General features: G+C 46.2%; 1 protein-coding gene across 1 annotated transcript in view; it reads right to left on the reverse strand.

Moving 5' to 3' along the window:
- Positions 1–3,330: 3,330 nt before the first annotated feature.
- The window catches only part of FAM81B (family with sequence similarity 81 member B), a 28,375-nt gene continuing 6,682 nt past the window's right edge, over positions 3,331–25,023 (reverse strand). Inside the window, exons 3-8 of the mRNA XM_054185672.1 lie at positions 22,311–22,429; positions 15,563–15,692; positions 12,734–12,840; positions 8,452–8,587; positions 5,852–6,047; positions 3,331–3,434 (exon numbers count right to left, since the gene is read on the reverse strand). Coding sequence (XP_054041647.1) covers positions 3,331–3,434; positions 5,852–6,047; positions 8,452–8,587; positions 12,734–12,840; positions 15,563–15,692; positions 22,311–22,429 — 792 coding nt within the window. The remainder of the gene's footprint in view (positions 3,435–5,851; positions 6,048–8,451; positions 8,588–12,733; positions 12,841–15,562; positions 15,693–22,310; positions 22,430–25,023) is intronic.

Raw genomic sequence — 25,023 nt, forward strand, 5'->3', positions numbered from 1 at the left:
GCTGTCTTCAGCTCTAAACCCTGAATGCTTCCTAATGTCTAGGAGAACGGACAAAGAACTAGAGAAACCAGCTATGTAACCGTCAGCTGTGAATATTTGGCACTAGGAAAAAAAAAAAACGATGGTGTTTTTTCTTTTCAGAAGACCCTGAAGTTACTTTTACTGTAATAAGTGATGAACGCCTCGAACAAAATAATTATACAGCCCAAAGTTTTATTACGTGCCCTGTAGGGAAAAAAAAAAAAACCAAACAACCCACCACGTATCTCTACCACCTACTCAGTGAAAAGTGCTCAGGAAACGTGAACTCAAATTTCAGTGTCTGCAAAATCCAACAGTATTAGGCAAAAACCCTGCCATCCTCATTTTTTAATGATGCGTAGCCTCTACAAAATCAGCAGTTGGCGAAGGTCTGCTGTAGTGCTGGAAGAACTTGTAAGTTCGTGCAGGTTGAGCCAGCCCCGTATTTTATCCTGCTGCGGCGCTCAGACTCAGAATGCGAAGTGCGGCACGAGGGCACCGCCGGGCTGGGGAACACAGGGTTGTTTCTGGATTCCATTCCCTGGGAAGTCATACGGGTGGCTGCTACTGCTGTAAAGGGGGGAAAAAAAACAAATGTTTCCCAATAGTAATTTGTTTTATTGTTTTGGCTTGTGCTGGAGGCAGAATGGAATGAGATTTAAACAATTTTGAGGTAGAACATTCTGCTACTTCAGATATGAAGGGTTTCACAGGTTTCTTACGTATCCTTTTATACAAACATGAGACAATGGCTTGCTTCTGAGAATTTTATTTATTTCTTTGAGTCATGCATATTCATCTCATTCTCTGTATTTCCCAAGAATTGCTCGGTTGGATTTATGCTCCACTTTTGAGCTTCTCTCAAAATTGTGTCACGAAGTACCACGGGTACATTAATTTAGCCTTGCCTAGCCTTGGAGTTTAACAAACACACAGGTGTATACATCTCTCTCCCCAATGCTTTTGTTTGATACCTTTTGTATTTTTAAAAATTTATTTTTTAAATTCATAGATATAAAACCCTTGGGAACTGTTTCGATGCTGCACAAATGCAGCTTTGCAAGGAAAAATACATCCCTAATCCTGCCATACTCCCAGTTGAATGTAGTCCTGGATGTCTAGAATTCAGCTTTCCTTCTCTCCCAGTTAATTTGCTTTCTGCTGATTTAACCAAACCTCTGACAGTTAAATAACTTTTAAATGTGGTGGTTACAGGGGAGAGAGGGGTCACTTGGAGTTTGGTCGCAGTGTGGAGCGATGAAGAGTGAGATAACTCCTTTATGCAGTGAAGTCACTCAAACAATGGCAACGTTCCAAATATATATTTGTGTGTGATCTGAATTTACGATTATGCCCTCATGCCCTTCTACTGTGATCGTACAAATCAGTGCTGGGATGGAGCAGCATTTGGTTGTGTCGTGCTGTCGGATGGATGGATGGATGGATGGATGGATAGAAAGGTGGGTAGAAAGGTGGATGGATAGGTAGGTAGGTATGAAGGAAACGTGCAGCAATGCTTCTGTCCTTTTCTCTTTCCCAGCGTTAGACTCTAATGGTTGTCTTGGCTTTTTTCCTTTCTTTTTTCTTTTTTTTTTCTTTTTTGGACACCATGCAGTTTTAGAAACACTTTCGTCAGTGCCCTTGTTTCACCTTTTTGCTGTTGCTCGGTACACGGGGAGCCGCAGCATCCGGAGAACCCGGTGGGGAGGCAGGCACGCTGAGCCGTGCTAACTGCTGCTCCACCGGCAGCCAAGTACCTGCGCAAAAAATGGCAAAAGCACCTAGAATGAGCTAGACAGGGACAGTTTGGGAGGCTGCCCTCAACCCCGAATGTCTTGCTACGGCTGCACTAAGGGAGTTCAAGTCTACAGCAAAGGCCAAACCCCCTGCAATGGACAGAACATATGGTGGGACCACAATACGGACTGAGAGTAGCTCAGAAACTGCTGCCCGTTATTGGGATTTCGGTGTTGCTGGTTTCCTGCTGCTTCTAGGAATGTGCCAAACACAGACCTGATCCAAAGGCCGGCGTGGGCTGGGAGCCTTTCCTGCGGAGTTTGGCTCTGAAGAGCGTGGCCACACGCAGAATGCAGAAAGGTTGGCTGCAACTGTGGTGGCCGCTCTTCGTCTTTTACAAGGTATGAGTGATTTCAGGGACTTCTTACTCACTAGAGGATCTGTTAACATGCAAAGGTTCTGCCTGCAGGAGCAGGGTGGTTAATTGCTGGGGTGGTGTTCCCCGCTGGCTGCATCAGGGGGTTTCAGGTCCTGGAAACCACCTGGAATTTGTGGACTTGAGAGAAAAGGCCTGCTTTTCTCTAGAGCAAAGAGCACAAGAGATTTGAGATACAGATTGTTGGAGGAGGACTGTGGTTATCTGAGTCCTCGTGAATTTTCTTCTCTGGGCAGTGGACAGTATTGGGCTTTGTGGAAACAAATGTACTGTAGAAATTAACAGGTTTCTATCAAAATTGCATTATGACCACCTTTTTTGGCCTCTCTGCTGAAGAAATTGTATTATTTTCTTTAGGGAAGTTAATGCTAATATGTTTCTTTTGCCCTACTCCCAGAGTTTTTATCCATGTTTCCAGATCGATTTTTCTTGTTTTTTGTACCAAAGCAAAACCCACGATGTCAGTTACATTTTTGAGCATTCTACTGCAAACCACTACTAACTTTTACCCAAGCACAGAAGATGAGAAATAGACCCTCTTAATAATGTATGTGCTAATAATCGGCTTGCATTTTGTCACCTGTACCTAATTTATTAGCTAGCTTCAATGATCCAGTAACTTACTATAACAGGTCCAAATCATGCACCAGCAGATATTCTGATACCAGTTTTCATAACGCTATTACTACGTACACCTTGTGTGCAGCTGGAGGAATTTACTAGACCAGATTTTAATATTTACACCAACGTAAAACTGATGTAGCTCACGGCAGGACTGGGCTAACCACACTTAATAACTGAGTGCTTGTTTTCTTAAAGTCCTGTAGATAATACCAATACTTCTGTATGAAATCTGCTTGTAAAATTTTAAGTCAATCCTTAAAGTTTAACTATTCTTCTACAGTGAAGTATCCTGTTGTAAAACTGGTGTGGTGCTGGTGTTACAGAGCTGTTATTTTTGTGGCTGCACAGTATCGTAAGTAGCAGTAACGTCCTTCAGGGACAAGGGAGAGCAAAATCAGGTCTGTCTAAAGCCACTTCTCTCTTTAACCCAAAGCTGCTCCTCGCTGGAGAGAGCACTACCAGAGTGGCCAAGGCTCGCGCCGGGTCTTCGGCCTTCTGGGAGGTCGCTTTCATCATCTCTTTTTCATGTCTTTCTGAATTGTCTTCTTCTCTAGTTTCAGCTTTGCGTTCTGTATTTCTTTGAGCAGCTCCAGAGATTCATGAACGGATTGAAATCCTGGTAGAAGGATAGGAACAATTAATTAAATAGTGGTTACTTTCCATACATTAAAAGACTCTTCTTTTTCTTTGCAAAGGTTTCTGACCCACGTTTAATAGTGAGCACATTAAATCTACTCTTATTTCATCATTTTGTGATGAAAAAAGACGTAGAATACCATTGACAAGAAACAGACCACCACAGACATGCGTTAGCAGCTTAGGTTGCAAGCTCCTTGCTATAGGAATCACATCTTCCAACACGTTGGCCAATGCCAAGCGTGATTACGCAGAGCCATAGACTGCAACTGGCACCAGATTTGTGGTGCGGAGTAAAGAAAATACTGCCTGGCTTTAAAACCAAGCGTATTTTTAGCCTTAAAGTGTGTTGTTCTTCCACTGAGCGTTGGGGGGTTTTCTTTGTTTTTTTTTTAAGTCCGCAGTCCTTATTTTGAGCCAAAGAGCCCGCGTTCCCACTGGATACTGACGCTGTTGCTCTGCTCACCGGGTGCGGGGTTGGTGCCACGGATCTCCCTTGAGTAAGAGCCACCCTCCACCTGAGACGGACGCGGTTTGGGAGTTTTTGTGCCTCGGCATACAGGTATAGAAAAAGAAAGACGGGAGCGTGCAGGCACACTTTTTTCCAAAAACAGAGCTATGGAGCACCTGATGCACCTCTGTCGGACCACTGTATGGTGAAATATTGTCCATAAAGACTGGAAAAGCAGGATTGTGACCTGCCGTTACCTGGCTGTTCCCAGATTGCAGTAACTTTCAAATTACAAGGGATGAGCTCTTCACATTTGTCCAGGGTGTCACATAGGCGTTAACTTACTAGCAAGCAGTCAGACTAACAATGGATTAAAATTAATTCTCTTACTCTTTTTTTTTTTCTTTTTCTAAAAGTGCTTATTGTAACATGGCAGCTGATGGTATGTTTCTCTTTTTGGAATGGTTGTTTAATATGGATTAATTTTGCCACTGCTACGCTCTGCCTAGTGCTCAACCAAGTCGCTGCGTGGGGCTTAGAATTTTGTAAATTCCAGACATGTCTCTGATTTCCAACACGCCCGTCTGTGCTGAGCACAGGCAGCTGCTGAGACAGTCTGGAGGCTGCCACTGTGCCCTTCTCCCTGCTCCGCACCTCTTCCGTCACCTCTTTTCCCCCTTTTTTGGGGGGTCAGTTCCTGCCGGAGGACTGACATGGGAAAGAGCAGTTGTTGGACTTGAGTTTGAACACAAGCGTGGCCAAAATTGGGTCTAAACAGATGTCTCTGTCATTAATTTCTGCAGGCAGGAACGTGAAGTTAGGAGCTCTCTCTTTTCAGCACCAGAATCTTTTATTCTGAAATTTCTTAGCCTTCTTGCAGATGCTGTCTTGGGCTTGCTCAGATGGTCTCGCAGGCAGCCAAAGCCCCCCCGTCTCCAGCTGCACAAAGCCCTTCTCTAATTTAGAGCTTGGTTTGCTGCAGCCTCGGAGCAGGGCTTGTAGGTGGGTTGCAGAGAGCGAAGGAATTGGAGCTGAAGGAAAGAGACGGGGTCTTTGATCACAGACAGCTTGGAAGAGGAGAACCAGACGCTTGAGTTTCGAGTGAGAACATGTAAGATGTGAAGCCCTTGTGTGATGATTTTCAGCCATCTGTTCCCTTGGAGAGAGGGCTGAGGGGTTTTTTTTGGATAACCTGATGTGTTCACTGCATTTCCCTTATCAGCTGCAGGGGAGGGTGTTACAGCAGGTCGGGTTTGAGGGACGTGGGATGGGTTACAGCGGGCAAAACCTTCCTTGTGAGGGCCACGTGCTGAGTGCCAGCCGAAAGCCTTTCTAACGCTGCTGAAAGTCAAGCAGCCAGGATCCTCTCGGATTGGTAAATTAGTTCATGGTCTGTGAGTTGCATTAATTGACTGTCCCCAGAAGAAGCAGCTGCCGTGAATTCAGCAACATTACCCAACCGCTTCCCTGCCGGCTTGCGTAATGCCTGGTCCCTTTCGGGTGGCTGTAACTCATCCAGGTGCCTCCCTCCCCAGCTGCTGTTGGTGGGGAACGGGGACTAAAGGATGAAAATGATAGGAAGCCATCAAACGCGATCTCAGCAGCAGGATCTGTGCAAAAGGGAGTGACCTGTACCTCCCAGGGAAGGTCAGTGACCTCGCTAACAGAAGGAACAGGTACACTAAAAAATCTGGAAAACAGGTTGTGAAATTGCCTTTTAAATGATCTTACCTTGAGACTCTTGGGAAGAGAACGCAACCTGTCTGCAAACGTTATGCTGGCTGGTTGCGGACAGCGGGTTAACCCACACACCCCCGTAAATGGGGGTTGGAGAGAGAAATGGCCTTTTTAATGTCTTTCTGTCTGTATTGGAAAGTATTTTCTGGAGCAGCGAGTTACTGTAGAAACATATTTTAAAAATAAATTGCATGAAAGCCCGTCCTCACCTGATCTGTATTCATTTTGGATTTCCTCAAGCTCCTTCAAGATCTGTCTTTCAAATCTGGTGACTCTTGCGTGTAGGTTTTTTTCATCACTTTTCATCTGGTTCAACTGCTTTTCGTATTTCTGCGGTTTATCCATTCGCTCTAGCTTTACTGACAGAAGTAGGAGATTTTCTTCTACTCTTTTTTCTGCTCTTTCCTTTAAATACACAACACGGGTTTATAGTGAGACACTTTGCATACGCTCACGTTAACCTGCCTCCTGCCAGCCATGCGTTCACCCAGCCTCGCTTCCTGATCCCGTGTGTGACAGCAGTGAGTAAATGCAGGTCTGGTGCCCCAGAGGACGTGTCCTTCCTCTCCTCCCCACCCAACTAACCCAATAAACTGGGAAAGGGGGGGCTGGGCCAGGACAGAGGGGCTTTTCAAATTATTATTTTATTTATTTCTTCATTTTAGATCCAGTGAATTGCTGTCACACTTTGCAACAAGAGACTGGGAACTCAGAAAAGCCACTTCAGGTTGCTTTCACGTGCCCATCTCAAGCCCAGGCCTTCCAGCCTACGGGGTGCAACGCTGCGGTGTGAACCCGGCTCAGCCGCCGGCAGGAGTCACGAGGCTGAGCCCGTGCCAGCTGTCCGTCTGAGGGACGCCAAGCCGTCCTCTCCCTCTTTAGAGCTCAGCGCAGCTCTCAGAGGCAATTCCCCCCCCTCAGGGGGGGCCAAACCCAAGCTGCGCAGCTGCCCGCCCCTTCCTTGGTCTTCAAGTTGGCACCGAGTCCTCTGGTCAACTCCAAATCTAGTTGGTGTGATCCAGATCCTTGGACCTTCTTTAGCCCTTGCAGCCCAGGGGAGTCCTATGTCCCCAAGGCCATGGCTCTGCCTGCCGAGGGAGGTGTTTGCCAGCCTGGCAGAGCTGTCTGAACCTAAAGAGGGTTCAGCGCGGTGGTGGAACACGCTCCGAGTTTACAAACATTGCCGTGCGCTGCAGGTGGCTGGTGGAGGCACTCAGCCCCAGCAATAACCGAGCTGCTGCTCTGTGCTCCCAGACGGCTCCACCACCAGCATGTAGCTCGCCAGATCCATTGTCCCGATGGTCCGTGCAGCCCCAGCCACAGAAGGACATGGACAGGACTGATGCTGGAGGCAGCTGCCAGGACCTGCTGCTGAAGTGGGATGAGCATCCTCCCAGTGCAGGTCAAAACCCATCTCCAACAGCTTTGTCTCCAGTGTTCATGTGGAGGTTTCCTTCAGCTCCCAGGGACTGAGTTGTGCTTCCACTGACAAGGCTTCCAGGGAACCACCAGCTGCACACCTCCGTGCACATGTATGTGTACGCAGAAAAATAGATGCGCTCCTCATTCAAACCTATTTAAGGTTGACTTTTCCCCATCCCTGGAGGGACATCCCTATTTTTCCCATCCCTGGAGGGGTTCAAGGCCAGGTTGGCCGGGGCTTGGAGCAACCTGGGCTGGTGGGAGGTGTCCCTGCCCAGGGCAGGGGGTGCCACTGGGTGGGCTTTAAGGTCCCTTCCCACCCAAACTAGTCTATGATTCTATAAGAGCGGCTTTGAAAACTTTCATTCCTGTTAACACTGTAATTTTTGGCACAGCGGTGTCCCTTAGGGGAGAGTAATCACGTATATTTCTGTATTTTCTGCAAAATAATCACATAAAGTATTAGTGGAGGAAGGGAGTTCAAGTGGAAGCTTTGAGATAGCAGCTGACGAGTCAGAAATGTTTTTAATGTCTTCCTGGCTGCACTAGGCGTTGGTTGCGTTGAGTACGAGAGCTCACCATCAGATAGAATAAATGGAGATTGAAGTTTGGGAGTGTTTTATTTCCGAGCACCTTCTGACTGGTCTTTGATCAGGAGCCTCCATCCTGGTGCTAAGACACGGTGATCGTGTTTCGACTGCTTTTGAACTCTGAAGCAGAGTGAACTGCACGCAGCAAACGAGGAAAAACCTTAAAAGCTGGGAAGGGATTAATTAAAAGGTGTTGGTCCTGCACCAAGCGGCAACTGCTGCTGTGAAACCGAAACGTGCTGCGTTTTAACATACCGACTGCGGGATGGTGAAGGTTTGTCTGTATTTAAAACCAGTCAGAATTTGCACAGATCCCTCCCTGTTCCGAGCTGCCAGTGAATGAGACGGGGTGGCATCCCTTGGTGGCACCGATGCTCACTTTGGGACAGGAAAATATCTTCATCAGGTACGTCGGGGTGACACAGACGGTGTGGTGGTGCCCTGATCAAGTAAGACTTTATTTCCTGGGATGCCCGGAGCGCTGTGGGGTCTCCATCCTCGGAGATATGTAAAAATCACGGGGACGGTGCTTGAGCCCTGACTTTGCTGTTGGCCTTGTTTGAGCGAGGGGTTGAACTTTATGACTTCCACATATCCCTTCCGAAATATGATTACACGATTTTCACAACTCATCATTTCGCTGGCCATGTCCCGGCCACCTGGTTTTGTGTAAGATCTCGGGTTTCTGCGTGCGTGATTTGGTACCTGCCGGGATGGAGGTGGCGGGAGCGGTGCTTCTCGCTGCCACCCCCATCAGGGCTGGTGGCCACCCCGGTGGCCGTGCTGGGGAGACTTACCAGCCTCTCCTTCACCGAGTTTAGGAGCTGATGCTGGTGCTGGGCTTGATCTGCTTCAGACCGTGTCAGCTGCGCTTCTGTCCATTTCCGATGGGTCTGTATCTGATCCCTGAAGTCACTTAGAATACTTGTCAGCCTAAAATTATAATTATTTTTTTAGCAACAAGACTAAGGTTTAGTCAGTGTTATGGGGGAGTCTTGAGTCACTTGAATAAATTGTTTAAATTACTCTAAATCTCTTCAGTAACTTCCTAAGAAGCCCTCAGCTCAATTATTTCATTAATCCTTACCTTGCAGGTTGTACCTACATGCCAAGATGTGATTTCTGTAGTGTGGTCTACTTTAGGAAAATATCTGAGGGCTGAAAAATGTTAATTTCCCATTTGAATTAACTCTATTCAAGGTGGATGAAGGAACTACACTGTCCCACAGAACATCAACTGCACTGCTGGGCATCGGGGAGAGCAGCAAAATCACTTGTGCTCTGAAAATGAAGCTCATAACAGTAAAAAAAGTTTGTAACTTAAAGATTACAAACAAAAAGAGAATGCATGGTTGCCTTTGAGGCAGAAGTTGGATGGAAATGTGAAAGCCGACCCAAAGGGAACAGAGCAGGCAGCACCCAGAGGAGATGGGGAACCCCGGGGAAGAGCGGAGAATGGACGCTGCTCGGGCCAAATCTGCAAAACGTCGCGTTAAAGGGAACAATATCATTTAGATTTTGCTTTTCTTATGCTGCAACATGTAATTTACAACACGAACCACGACCAGGCATGAATTTAGGTCCAAGTTGCAGTCATACATACAAATTTTCATGCATGTGACCCGACTGTAGGAGTGTCATGGAAAATTTTAATGTAATTGCATTAATTTCTAACACATGGTTGCATACAAACAATGATCGCTTGAAATTTGTTTGGGCCTCAGTTAGGATGCAAACCAACAGGTAAAGAGCAGGATTTTATAACTAGACTTAATGCTTACGGCACTTCTAGTACTGAACATCACTTTCCAAAAGGGTGTTGGAGTGAAAGTGTTTTTATACTGGGTGATTGATAACAGCTTTGTATCAGTCTGATGAAGTGATAATTGCCATCAGCAGCCACTGTAAATGTGGTAAAAAAACCCTAATGTTAACAAAAATCTCTCTAAGTGATATGTTACTGCAGTTTACTATAAACAGTGTCTTTTCAATGTCTTCTACACAAGCAGTCAGTTAGGTCAGTTTATCACTATTACTCATTTTACTGGTTCTAGGATTTTATTTTTTAAGAATAAAAACTTGAGTTTGTTGGGTTTAGTCCTGCCACGTGAACATGCAACACAGAGTTTGCTTCCTGATCTCCGTTCATGAGAAAATAAAATGACATTGTGATGTTATGCTGATGATACTGGCCAGTGTCCACCCCGAGCATGGGAAGAGGAGGTATAATGAGTTTCCTCACACCTAACGGCGTGAGCCGTCTGACTGGAATAACAGAAATCACCATCCAGACGCTGTTCTGGCCAGGTCAGGTGGGGATGGAGACGGCGCTCAGCAGGAGCCACCGCTGCTGCCGTCCCCAAGGTCATGGCTCGCCAGGGCAGATTGTCACATCTGAGCATCAGTGGATGGGCTGAACAAGAGCTACAGCTCTGCTCGACCACCGCAGCAGGCGACTGCAGCACTGGCGCCTCTTCCCATACACCTTTCATGCCGTTACTGTCATATATATTTATATATATACATACATATATAACCAGGAGATTTTAGTCCATCAGGCATGAAACAAAGGTCTCATGCCATTGCTTGTGTTAATATTACTGAACAAATTTGGGGAATATCATTTTAATAGGCAAAGGTGAATTAACCATGAATGACACAACTGACTCTCAGCTTTGTTCAAAGGCCAAACCCAAACTTTGTCTAGTTGGCAGCTGGCATTGGACTTGGCATTTCCTTCCTCCCCCTTGGAAAAGGGAGGGAGACGGAAATACTCAAACCTAGGAAATATTTAAACCTAAAACCAAATTATGTGAGACTGTGTTTAGACCACTTTGGAAAGATTTGGCCATCAAGCAAAGTCTGCCTTGGGGAGAATGGGAAGAACTACAGAAATAATTAACACAACATTTTAGAAAGTCATTTAACAAATACTGAGAATTATTTCCGTGAACCACACTAGCGGCTACGGTTACGTAAACCATGAGGTTTACAACTTGTACGGTTCAGACCAAATGATCACAACGGTCTCTTTGGGATGCAAATCCCATCAACCGCAGCCGGCGAGAGGCTCGGGGGGGAGGATGACAGTGGCGGGGGCCTGTCTCAGGAGGGACATGCTTGATGGTGACAAGGCGATGATTAATAATAAAATTATTATTATTATTAATATGAATAATTTGTTTCAGAATATTAATGGTTTCTTATCAATAATAAAACAGTAACATGTTTAATTTTATTTTAAACTTTCTTAAAAATGCTAATCTTCTTGATTAGCATCCCTCCTGCACGGAGCTTACAAAAATACATCTAGCAGGAGGGAGGTTGAAAAGGCAGATGATTCGCCACAGTCTTTGGTCCAGCAAAGCCCTGAAATATTGATAAGGGGATACCTGTGGGTGTTTAATAAGAGAAAACTCCAGTAGTGGTACAGTAAATTTTCACGTGTGAAAACAGAACTTTTGGCGGTTGAATTGACTCTCTGCGGGTGAATGCAGCTATTCCACCCGAACCGACCCGACAGAAAAGCATCCACTCCCCTCACTGTGAAGGGCCAAATTTCTGAGCAAGGCATGACTCCCACGAGATCCTGAAATATGTTTAAAATTCATCCAGTTTTCAGTAACGACATCATTTTGTACTTTTACATACAACTGCCAGACTGCAGTCAAAGACGACCGGGTCCCAGCCAACGGCATGTCAAGTGAAGAGGTAACTCTGGGCTGTAAACCTGATTTAAACACACCAAGTTTTATGGGGAAGCTCCAGTCTGTTCCAGAAGTTAAATTTTATTTTAGGTCTATAAAAAGAATACATAAATCTGGTAGACTGTTAAAGGAGCAATATAAAAGGAGACGGGCATTCCCCAAAGGGTAACCTATTTTAACTAAATTTTACATTAACTGGAATAAAATCTCAGTGTTTAGTAAATAGGTATTTTGGATTTCATGATAAATGCACAATGCCAGCATATCTCAGTCTCTCGAAAGCCATCTCTTCTCAAGCTTCTTCTTTCTGACGAAAATTTATGTAAGGTCTCCTTCACTTTTGAAAAACTCAGCATTTACTTCAATTCAGTTTTCCGATTTCTTTCTTTCCTGGCATTGCTCCATTTTTCCTTCCCTCTTATTTTGGTTTCATTTCTTGTCCCATTCATCTCCATCGTTCTCTGCTCTCTGTCTCCTCCTTCCCTTTTCCCAGTCTTAATTTGCTGCCCACTTTAGAATGGGGGAATAACTTTCCCCGCTCACCCATTCCTTTTCCGGTTCTTTTGATGAGAACTTTCTTCTGTTTAATGTTCTAGCCTATTTTTACCTCTGAATACAATTCAGATACAATATTAATTAAAATAATTTTTATTCAAATACCTTGCCATTTTAAGGAGGGGAACTATTGCCTTTGAAATATCATTATTGCAGGGTTATTATAATTAGATTTTAAATTATTTGTGCTATTCAATGCTGGGCTGGTTTGCATTGTTCTGGATATGCTGCCAGATGCTTTTGTTCGTTGCATCCTTCCCTGGAGCTCCCCCCTCTCTAAAACTCATCAGGGTTAAAATGGCACCTTAAAAGTACTTCTTCAGCTAGAATCAGAAAAATATACTGCGTGGGTAAGAAACAAATAAATGGCGAGTCTGTGGGCACGTGAGGCTTCATCCTTGTGCTCACCTTCCTCAACCCACAGCACCCCCAACCTGGGCGCTGCCGGGATATGGGCGACAGCGCAAGTGCATAACGAAAACACCTTGTTCTGCACGTCACAAATTAGCCCCAATTATAATGGTAAATCATGTCTTTGTATTTGGTGCCTTTCTTTTAAGTATGGGAAGTTAATTGGCTTCATACCTTTCTTCTTACAGGGTGGCATTTAGCGCCTCATTTTAACAATTAGCTTGCAAGACAATATACTTTCATTATGTATTTTCATTATTTTATGGCATAGAACTTCATTAACCTTCTCTGGGTGTTGTGAATGGATGTTAATTAACGGGTTTGTTTTGCTGTTTCATGGCAACCTGTTCATCACACTAAAGCATTCAGGGTGAATTATCATAATGAAAAACCCACCATCACCTACTTGAAATCCAGAAGTTGCAATTGATGTTGTTGATCTCCCTGGACTGTCTTTAAATGCGAGCTTTGATCAGAGCTGGAAGTCTCTATCTTGCCTAATAGCTGCATTACCTAATGAGAATTCAACAGAGAACGCCTTTATGAGCCAGACCGTGAGCACTCACATTTAAATATGCATTATGATTGCTAGCATGGAAAAATACAGCTGACATCAAGGTACAGCTACACAAAAATTAACTTTTCTCACAAATAATTTCATCCCCTAAAGACTGAAGACTGGACCTCGGAGCCGACAAGGCTGCAAGACCTGCTGAAGTCAAAGCCTTTGTGGATTCAGGCTTCACTGTCGCGCACAGGTGAGCAACGCTTTCTTTATTTGACCAAAGCACTGGACACCTCTCAAATCCCCCCAGCGGTGGCAGGAACCGAGGGGGAAGTCCTTGAGCCCTGTGCCCTCCTGGGTGCAGGGTGTCCCAGGTACCTTCTGCTCTCCCACTCTTCTTTGGTTGGAGATGCCCCTTTCAAAGGAACATTCATTGTTGGGGTGGGGGGACGAGAGACTGCTAGAGACTGCTTCAGCGGCCTGACCTGCAGGCCCTCAGCTGGGACGCAGAGGTGGACTCAAGAGGTGAAGCCAAGCAACCCACGTCCTGTGGGGACGGACACTGCCCTTTGGTGGCGGTGGCCTGACTGCACCGGGCAGGAAAAGCTGGAAACGTCTCATCTGGCAGTCGTTATTTCAGCTCTCAGAGGGTCTTGCAAGCCAGGGCCCTGAGCTGCTGGTCCGTCATCTACAAATCTCTGTCTTTGCACATCACTATTAGTGTGAAAGTGTGACACCAAGGGCTCCCGATGCATCAGAGATGGAGCACAGTGGAGCAGCCTGGAAACACTGTGAATGCTCCAACAACTGCATCTGCTATTTCAAGAAAAGTTGGATGTCCACGTGCCTCTGGAAGATGGAATGTGAGTGACTCAGGAGGCTGGAAGCCACCAGAGAACCCATTTCTTGCATGACCTCATCCTCCAGGAGTTTTCCCTCTGCGACCTGGGTTACGTTACCTGCTAATGCAAGGAGACATTTCATCCTGAAGGGCAGTCTGATGCGAGGGATGAGGGATTCAGCCTGCTTACCCCCAGTTAATAAATTAAAGGGCTTGTGAAATCGCAGCATTTTTCTTCAGCGATTTTACACCGAATAAGCACAAAAAAAACCCTGGCCAGCAGATGCCACCGCCTGTTTGGTAGCCATGGCACGTCAATGTCAAAAAGGTGCCACTGAAGACTCGTGATGTTGACTTGGTACCTTCTTCCTTTACAGCAACAGATGACTCCTTTTCAGAAATCTTTTCCTTTTTTCTTTCCTACAATCATGTGAGAATAACTTTTTCCCTTTTCAGCTGAGGATCCTTTTCTGCATCCTGCTCATTGTCTAGCCTGACTTATTTTTAAATGATTTTGTGTACTGTTTCATGTGACTCTGACAAACACACCTGCTCCATTCTCCGTTTCTATATGAAGAACATTTTTCATAGGTATTCAAGGAGACATATGTCCAAACAGTGTCTTTTAACAGAATTCCAGGTAAGACATCTTTGTTTAAGTTCCATCATGAGTAATTTATGGTCATTTATGAAATGAGGATCCCCAAACCATAGAATACTTTTATTATCACCTTACGTCTATTATAAATGCCACTACCAGGTGAAGATCGGTGATGAGTGGTGTCCCTCAGGGATCTGTATCAGGACCAGTATTGTTCAATATCCCTATCCATGACATGGACAGTGGAATCAAGTGCACTCTCAGCAGGTTTGCAGATGGCACCAAGCTGAGTGCTGCGGTTGATACACCTGAGGGATGGGATGCCATCCAGAGGGACCTGGATAGGCTGGAAAAGTGGGGCCATGTGAAACTCATGAAGTTCAACAACACCAAGTGCCGGGTCCTTGGCTTGGGGCAACCCCAAGCACAAATCCAGGCTGGGTGGAGAATGGCTGGAGAGCAGCCCTGAGGAGAAGGACTTGGGGGTGTTGTTGGGTGAGAAGCTACGCATGCCCCCTCAACCTATGCTGGCAGCCCAGGAACCCCCCGCAGCCTGGGCTCATCCCCAGCAGCGTGGGCAGCAGGGCGACGGGGGGATTCTGCCCCTCTGCTCCGTTCGGGGGAGACCCCCCTGCAGCGCTGCCTCCAGCTCTGGGACACCAACAGCAGAAGGACACGGAGCTGTTGGAGCGGGGCCAGAGGAGGCCCCGGAGATGCTGGGAGGGCTGGAGCCCCTCTGCTGTGAGGACAGGCTGAGAGAGCTGGGGGGGTTCAGCCTGGAGAAGAGAAGGCTCCGGGGAGACCTTCTTGTGGCCTTGCAGTACCTAGAGGGGGCTTCTAAGAAAGATGGGGGGGACTGTAGGGATAGGACAAGGGGTAATGGCTTTAAAATGAAAGAGGGTAGACTCAGGCTAGAAATAAAAAGGACATTTTTTACACCAAAGGTGGTGAGACAGTGGCCCAGGTTGCCCAGAGAGGTGGTGGAGGCCCCATCCCTGGGGACATTCAAGGCCAGGCTGGATGAGGCTCTGAGCAACCTGATCTGGTTGCAGATGTCCCTGCTCACGGCTGGGGGGTTGGACTAGATGGCCTTAAAAGATCCCTCCCAACTCAAACTATTCTATGATTCCACAGTATCATGGAAAATAGTTTTTAATTAAAAATCCTGATAAATTGTATAAATACCATATCAGCCTTCAGTATTGATCAGCAATTAGGAAAAGGAGCAATAACTATATATGCGTAGTCACAACTCACCAGGTGTTTCACTGTAGGCTTCTCTACTCACCTTCCTCTCAAAATCACCAACAAAATTTTTGAGGGCAGAGCGAAGGTCATAAATCTCTTTATCAGTCTTCTGGGCCTCACGCCTGATAATACTGATGTCCCCCGACAGCTTTGCAATGCTTGCCTCGCATCTGCAGTCAAACCAGAGACAAGAGACCCTCTGCAGGGAGATGCTGGAGGGTGGCTGAAGGCAGATGCTGGTCTCCACGCGCTGTGGCTGGATCAAATCCAGCCCCCTGGTGCCACCCCAGAGAGCAGCAAATAGGCAGAGACACCCCATTGCAGCAGCCCTGGTCTTTCAGACATGACTGCCCATTAAGAGATCTGCGGGAGGTCATGGCGGGGCAATCCCCGTGGGCTCCTCGTACCATAAACCTCCTGGTGGTGCCTGCCTACAGCTCACCCTGCCAGACCCCGTCCCTCTGACTTCCCGCCATCCAATCTCAGTAAATTAAATTAAATCTGAAGTGTAAATTGAGAGGCTAATCTGCACCCTGAGGACCCCCAGCTGTTTGATGCCCACCAGAAGACACAGCACGCTGCTGCCACAACCATGCCAGGAAGTGGTAGGGTCCGCTGGCTGGATGCAGGAAGATCACTTCTAGAGGAAAAAACATTGATGTCTTGTAAGGAGCGTTTCTTGTTTGCTCTTTAAACTCTTCCAGTTGCACTCAGCAAAACATCCCATCACACTGCTGGGCATGTTGAGCTTGGAGAAGAGGAGGCTGAGGGGAGACCTCATTGCCCTCTACAACTCCCTGAAAGGAGGGTGCAGAGAGGTGGGGGTTGGCCTCTTCTCCCAGGTGAATAATGACAGGACCAGAGGAAATGGTCTGAAGTTGCGGCAGGGGAGGTTTAGATTAGAGATTAGGAAGAATTACTTTACCGAAAGAGTGGTCAGGCACTGGAACAGCCTGCCCAGGGAGGGGGTTGCGTCACCATCCCTAGAGGTGTTTAAGAAATGACCAGATGTGGCACTTCAGGGCATGCTCTAGTGGCAGAGACTGTAGGGGTTTTTTCTGTGTATATGGTTGGACTCGATGATCTCAAAGGTCCTTTCCAACCGTGAAGATTCTGTGATTCTATGATTTAAAATGGACAAATGAATGATGTGAGCGTGACAGCATTAATTGAGTAGCACAGAACTGAACAGCATTCATCCAGCTATCCTTTCCAGCTGGAATGAGCGACTGTTTCAGCCCTTGTCTTTAATGTCCACACATATATATATACACACACATTATGTATGTATAGTATACATGTACATGTATGTATACTATACATATATGTATACTATAAATATATACTGTAGTCTATACGAAGTTATACATATAACATTATACATACACTTAACATGAGCAAGGAGACATGGACTTCCCCTTCTGCACCTCTCCTGCACATTGGCCCCCGAGGAGTAACTGTCTGCCCCAGTGCAGGTGGTACTTAGAACAGGAGCGTGGAAAAAAATACCTTAAGGCCACAAAGTAGTGCGCAATTTAACATAAATAATGGAATAGAAGTTGAGAGAGGAAAACAGCTAAGTTTTAAAATGCCAGAGGAATTACCATCCAAAGCACCACCACCAAATAAAGCTGGTGCTGTTGACAGATAAAGGATCTAAAGAGAAATTTTGACAGTTTAAATAGACCAGCTTTTTGTCATCTCTTGAGGATGCTTAGATATTGCGATACACCTACAGAGCGCGTAGCTCAAGGAAATAAAAGTTACTGCAGATAATAGAGGCTTCGTACAAAGGCCAGAACTTTGATCAAAAGAAACCATTGATTCGGAAAACAAGTACAAAATAGCTGCGAAGGTGCATACGATCTGGAGAGGGAGGGGGCTGTTCTGGGGCTGGCTGCCATCGCAGCTTCTCCAGCTCCAAACCCAGAAGACGAGCCGTGGGCCAGCGAGGGAAGGGCACGGGGGGACCATGGTCCCTGGGCAGGAAGGTCCCGGGGACAGTCAGTACGGCGGGTGATGGGGGCTCCTCACACCCACGGGGCGGGGGGAAATGGGGTGCTAACGCCCAAACGAGAGGAGGCCGCAGTTGAGATGGGGGGTTGATGAATGACTGGACCCACATGTGGGGCAGCTCTTTCAGCAGAGGTGAGGGGATCGGGGCTGACCTCTCCCTGGGGAAAATCCCACCCCAAGGCAATGATTGCAAGGATTTGTGAGAAGTGCACAGCATGAGAAAGAAGGGGATTAACAGATCTGTAGCAGTAAGAAGACATAATGGAAGGGGCTTTGAGCAAACAGGTCTACTGGGAGGTGTCCTTGCCGAGGGCAGGAGGAATGGAACTGTGTGATCTTTAAGGTCCCTTCCAACCTAAAGCATTCTATGATTCTATGATTGTCTAGAATGCAAGGGACCTTTAAGATCATCAAGTCCAACCATTAACTCAACACTGCCAAAACCACCATTAAACCACACCCCTCAGCACCATGTCTACAACTCCAGAGATGGTGACTTCACCACTGCCCTGGGCAGCCTATTCCAGTGCTTAATAACCCTTTCGGTGAAGAAATTTTTCCTAATATCCATCCTAAACCTCCCCTGGTGCAACTTGAGGCCGTTTCCTCTTGTCCCATCGCCTGTTCCTTGGGAGAAGAGACCGACCCCCCCTGGCTACCCCCTCCTTGCAGGGAGCTGTAGAGAGCGAGAAGGTCTCCCCTCAGCCTCCTCTTCTCCAGGCTGAACACCCCCAGCTCCCTCAGCCGCTCCTCACAGGACTTGTGCTCCAGACCCCTCACCAGCTCCACTGCCCTTCTCTGGACTCGCTCCAGCACCTCAATGTCTTTTTTGTGGTGAGGGGCCCAAAACTGGACACAGCCCTTGAGGTGGGGTCTCACCAGTGCCCAGTATAGGGGAAAGGTCACTGCCCCATTCCTGCTGGCCACACTGTTCCTGATACACGCCAGAATGCTGTTGGCCTTCTTGGCCACCTGGGCACGCTGCTGGCTCATATCCATCCACTGTCAACCAACACCCCCAGATCCTTCTCCCGCAGGCAGCTCTCCAGCCACTCTGCCCCAGCCTGTAGCGTCCATGGGGTTGGTGTGACCCAAGTGCAGGACCCGGCCCTTGGCCTTGGTCAACCTCACACCATTGGCCTTGGCCCATCCATCCAGCCTGTCCTGATCCCTCTGTAGAGCCACCTTACCCTCAGGCAGATTGACACTGATTCAGTTACAAGAGAAAGAAACCTGAATATTCTATACAGAGAATACTTAAAAATAGGGGATTTGATAGTAGGATCCAAAAAGCCAGAGAATTAGGCTTGCAGTGTGGGATTACTGCAACTACACCTGCACTACTGCGTGGCCTGAAGGGTCAGAGCCCCGGCTGGAGACCTGCAGATGTGACGAGCTTTGCAAGGACTCTCAGCTGATGCACCTTAAGTCTCTGGACCTGCTCAGATCTCACTTTCCCTACACATGATATTGTTATTATGTGCGAAGTAGTTAAATGCATTATTGCTGTTTGCCAGATTGAGTCCAGAAGAGAACGGGGATACCTGCAACTGGCTTAAGCCTTGCTCTAATTTGATATTTCATGTAGGAGACATTCCGCAGCTTAGAGTGAGATCACGGTTTTCCAATCACAGGGAACAGAGGCTGGAGGGAGTGTGAGCCGCAGTGCGGACGGACGGGGAACGGCACAGAAAGTGTGCCTCTGCGTGATTTGCATATAAATTAAAAAATATAAAGAAATGGACGCTTCTGATGGCTATAGCAAAGCATTTAATTAGAGATGGGAATATAGCTACCTGCTATATGTTCAAAGAGGTTTTTCCTCCAAAGTCAGGGAAGGAACAGGACATATCGGACCGCTGCACTTGGTGAAATATTGCATTTTCTGAAGGGTTGAGTCATGGGTACACGTCACTGCCTAGAGCCATGCTGGACTTTTTTCTCAGCAACAAAAAAGTTCATGAGAAAAATAAGTAAAATGTAACTATCTGTGTAAAGTGCATTTTTTCCTCATTTGTGCATTCAGTAATTCTTCTGTTGGTGAGGCTGAAGAGAATGAATTAGTATTTATCAGAAATGTGGCTTTTTTTACAGTTGATTACCTAATTCTTATTACTGTAATACATATTCCCATGGCCAACAGAATTCTTATTAAGAGTTAGAAGACAAGTAAAATATATAGTTAATTTAATGGGAATGCCACTATAGCTGAGATGCTGAAGGCTGTTTTTCTTAAAGATCACTGCTATTTGACACATCAATGTTTACACGATGTAGAAGTGTGGTCAGAAAGTCCGAGAATTAATGGACAACCACCTCAACAGTTGGCAAGAGGTCTCCATCTATTTTTCAAGGAAAGAGAGAGTAAAATAATAGACACAATTTGAATTACAAGAGCTAATCCACATCAATCCTTTACACACTGCAGAATACAGGAGGATGAATCATCTGCTGTGAGAAACAGCAGTGGTTCCATTTAAGGTTCATTTCATCCCAAATAGTCTTGGATTAAGGTTATGCTGCAAATCAAGAGGAAAACTGTCATCGCAAGTTTGCATTAGGAAGATTTCTATTAATTCAATAAATGTAAATTATATGAACACGTGCATTTGACTCCAGTCACTCTGGGCTCTACTTAATATACGTAGCAATTTTAAATCCTGAAACTCAAGAGCAAAGAAAGGTGAAAAATCAAAATATTAATCATCACTGTAATGGCACTCCTCTACGTGTCATTCCTGGCTCACTCCTCAACCACGGCACTGGGCAGGTACGCAGCTGAGGCTTGGCATTTCCAGAGGGGAACTTCAGCAGCAAGAAAAACAAGAAAGTGCTGGTGATTCATGAATCACACAAAACTACATCATGCTTTAGCTTAATGGCGATCATTCACATAAAACTGCATTATAATGTTACTGTTGAAATGCTGTGAAGAACGCCAGCTCTGTCTCTCCAGTGTTTGGATGAAGCTAGAAAACCTGCCATTTTCCTTTTTCTCTCCTTATAAATAAAAGAGGTCTTAGGACTTAGTTTCCAGCACCATAGGGTGATGACTTGGGTCCCCTCATGATAGTTTTTGATCTGCGATCGCGTATGTGTGTTTTGGGATACACCCTTCTACTCATGGGAAAGACCAACCTGCACACCCGAAAAATGGGCAAGGAAGGAAGAAGAAGATGGGCCTCATCAAATGTGTTGTTGTGGACCTCCACAATTGCTTGATCTCTTGTTTCGTCCGGTTGCTTTTTTTTCTTTACACAAGTGGAAGTGGAGTGCTTGTTTTTTCCCCCCACAATTACCCTGTTTTCCTGTTTTCCCCAAGTGCTGTTGCTTTCCTCTGCTGCAGGCAAACGCTCGAGCACAGAAGATGGGAGCAAGCCCTGGTGCAGCTGGTGAAGGAAGGTCTCATGCCTAGGAAAACACTAGGAAAAGAGGAGCGAGACACTTCACCCGTTGAATGTTATGGCTTCGATAAAATCATATCGTCTAGACAATCTGCCGACTCAAATTGGGAAACATCAGGAGGCTCTTGCAGGATCACCTCCTACTTTGTTCCAATGCTAATGAGCCACAAGATTAAAAAAACCCATCTTTTTCCTGCCAACTTTGAATGTGTTGCCTTCAGCTTCTCGATTTGGATTCTTGGGTCTCTCTGCATAGTCTGGAATACTTTGGCACCCTGTGATTTTTTATCTGTCTCTCCTGGTAGTTATACATGGAAATGAAGACATCTCTGGATTTATTTTTTTTCCATGATCTATACATAGATGTATACTTCTCTCAGCTAGAAATTTTCTTCATCCCACCACCATGTTCCTGGCTCTTTACACCATAAGTTTTTAATTCCAGAAAGGGGACTCTGGGCTCCGTACAATATTCGGGTATCAGTCTCTGTGCCATACATACAGCTGAAAAAATACAGTTGTCCTCAATCATCCCACATCGCCAATATTCTTAGTTACTCTTAATTACCACCTTGTCCTCATTTGACCAATTTTTGTGTTACCCACAAATTTAAATAGCAGTGTTTTATATGAAAAACATAATGATTAGTCTCTGGAGAAAAAAACTCCAGTATTAGACACATTGGTTCAGGGAGATTTCTTCCTTAATTATTACTTTTCCTGATATATCAGTTCAGACAGTTCTTAACCCATGTGCTCTCTTGATATTACATAGCACAGTTTCACTTTGTCTTTCTTTTAATCATAATATTTTGAGTAACTAAGCACCCCATAGAAGTCCTCCTGTGTTACGTACATGCAATTACTTGCACTAATGGAAACTTATTACCAAAAGAAGAAATCAAGTTTAGTCAACAAGACCTACTTTTCAAGAGAGGAAGTAAAGATTTTATTGAAACAACAGGAGAGTTTCAGTAGGAGGAAATAACCACTTCAGCTGAAGTCTAGCCAGACCCGAGAAGAAAAAAAAATTCTCTAAAATGTGAGAATCTCTCTATGTGCTTTAGGCAATCCTGCTCTAGCAGGGGAGTTGGACTAGATGACCTCTAGAGGTCCCTTCCAACTCTGAAGATTCCGTGATTCCGTGATTCCGTGAAAATGTTAAGTGTGTGTTGAAGAATGAGACAGGAGAATATAGTTATTCTTCCCTGGTTTGATAATCTTTCTAACACGGAGAGTGCGAAGCACAGATCTGGCATGAAAGTGGAGATGTAAAATGAGTGAAAAGTACATTCATGCCCACTCTGAATCTGCTCTGCACAAATCGACCAGCGGAGATGCAAATGAGGGCCATTATGCATTCCTTACCTCGCCACTCTTCCACGCAGGTCTCCAAGACCCTGGATGTATTTATGGTCCAGACTGCGAACAGCAAAATTAGTTTCTACTGCGGCACCGTCCCTTGTTCTTATTTGCCTCTCCAAAGCCTGTAAATTCAAGACCATTAATGCACTTCTGGTTTTCTATTTTGTTTGGCTTTTTTTTCATTTCAAAATAGAGTTCAAGGCAGCGTTTATGTCAGCAGGTCTAAAAGCTTGTTTTACTTTCTTGGAGAAAGTAACTGTGTGTTTTTCTTTCAAAAATGTATCTCTGCGTAAATAATATGTTAATTTTTTCCTTAAAATACGTGCTTTACGTTGAAAAGACTAGCACACAGAAAATAGGAAATGCAAAAATTGGGAAATGAATTTTATTGTCCCCCTCAAACATCCGCAGTACAGTGCAGCCCATAATAAATAACACACATATTTTTTCTAAGCCAGGCTCCTTTCAGCAGGGGACACCAGGTATTTCTAGGAGGGAGGAGTGCTCTGCGGCAGCTGCGGGCGCTGCAGCCGGGCTTCACAGGGCGGACCAGGCAGAGCAGAGATGGGCACAGGGTCTCTGCTCCCAGCCCAGCCTGCCCACACCACAGACTGTAGAATCATAGAATTGCCCAGGTTGGAAGGGACCTTTCAGATCATCCAGTCCAACCATCAACCCAACACTGACAAAAACCATCACTACACCATATCTCTGAGCACCACGACTGCCCGGCTTTTAAATCCCTCCAGGGATGGCAACTCCACCATTTCCCTGGGCAGCCTCTTCCAACATTTGACAAACCTTTCCGTGTAAAAATTTTTCCTAATATCCATCTAAACCTCCCCTGGCACAACTTGAGGCCGTTTCCTCTTGTCCCATCGCCTGTTCCTTGGGAGAAGAGCCCGACCCCCCCTGGCTACCCCCTCCCTTCGGGGAGCTGTAGAGAGCGAGAAGGTCTCCCCTCAGCCTCCTTCTCTCCAGGCTGAACACCCCCAGCTCCCTCAGCCGCTCCTCACAGGACTTGTGCTCCAGACCCCTCACCAGCTCCATTGCTCTTCTCTGGACACGCTCCAGCACCTCAATGTCTTTTTTGTGGTGAGGGGCCCAAAACTGGGCACAGTGTCCAAGGTGGGGTCTCACCAGTGCCAAGTACCGGGGGACGATCGCTGCCCCAGTCCTCCTACTCACCACCCTGTTCCAATTCTGATGTCCAAGGCAATGCGCCGCACTTGGCACATGTACAAATATGTCCTTAACATGGCTTTGGCTCCAGCGAGGGCATGGACCTGCTGTTAAAGCACATCCCAGGTACACCCCCCCTGCCCTGAACGTGGCTACGGGTCAGTGTAGGCAGCTCTTATGCCTTGTTTTACCCTAGTTGTTCGGTATGTGGCCTGATTTCTGATTTATTGCACGGTATTCAAAGCCTGATCTAAAGATGGAAGGAGTAACCACCCTGCAGGCTCTTCTGAAGTGGCTCATCCTGATGGTATCTGAATGTGTCAAAAGCATTAATTTTAGGAAGCCCTTGTGCGTCTGCAGTGACCTTTTACAGATACGGAGCGGAGGGGGAGAACGGTTTCTAAAATCTCCCGATTTTACTTCTCAGGTTGAAAGGAGAGGCCTGGAGCTGGTATTTTGGTGTAACTCAGCCCCACACAGCACTTCAACTGATCAAAGCACAGCTTTTACCCCTTTTTATGCAAATATCCTATTTGTGCAAAAATGGAGTGGCTTTTATTGACTTTTTATTTGAAATGATTCCCACTGAGTGAATTAAAAAAAAAAAAAAAAAGGGGAAGGACAAATAGCAAGGAAAATTTCAACTGCCTATCCTTAAAGTTTGGCAAAGTTGTTGCAGAGAGGTTTTAGAGGTTTTCCTGTCCTGCAGGTCACACAGGCTCATCCCACCACCCATCCAGGTTCCAGCAGGGTTGTGCTGCTGCAAACGCTGAAAGTTTGGTGAAGTTGATGCAGAGAGGTTTTCCCGTCCTGGCTGGAGCTGGGGCAAACGTTTCCCAGTGTGGAAATACCCCTCGCACCTGGACCCTGCGCAGCAGCACTCTCCCACCTCCCCGGCAAAAGGAGACCCTTCAGCATCCATCAGAAGTGGGGGACGGGTGAGCAGAGAAGGCAGTAATAACTCTGGAGTAAAATTCAATGCAAATCCGTCATTTATGCAGCAATTCCTGGACAATCCTGCCCCCGCCCCTGGACACAGAGGGTTGGTAACTGAAATACCGAGTGTATCGGGTATTCCTATTTTTGTTCTGCGTCAGAAAATAACGTTCTCAAAGGCTGGATATACTGCACAATTCAAGTGTATTTTTGGTAGTGTTTTTGGCAACACAAGTCTGATGGCACAGGGCCACAAAAGCGCCGAATGGGATCACCCCTCCCTCGCTGGCAAAAGCGGCACATTCATGAGGATGGAGAGCAGCAGCCTCACGTTTATCAAGGGAAATCAATATTCTCCTTCTCCAGCTAGTTCCCTGGGCTCCTGGCAGTGCTCCCACCCCGGAGACTACCAGCCCTGGGCAAGAGTGAGCCACATGCAGCTGGGGCATTTTTCTGACTCTGGCAGAGGTGTGTGTTTACTTGGGCTCAGCTCCTTTCCTGGTGGCCATGGCATGCCAGTGTCTTCCCCAAAGCAGGCTTTTTTCATAGAATCACAGAATGTTTTGGGTTGGAAGGGACTCTAAAGCCCACCCAGTGG

This window comes from Rissa tridactyla, chromosome Z (assembly GCF_028500815.1).
Source record: "Rissa tridactyla isolate bRisTri1 chromosome Z, bRisTri1.patW.cur.20221130, whole genome shotgun sequence".
In the NCBI taxonomy this organism is placed as follows: domain Eukaryota; kingdom Metazoa; phylum Chordata; class Aves; order Charadriiformes; family Laridae; genus Rissa; species Rissa tridactyla.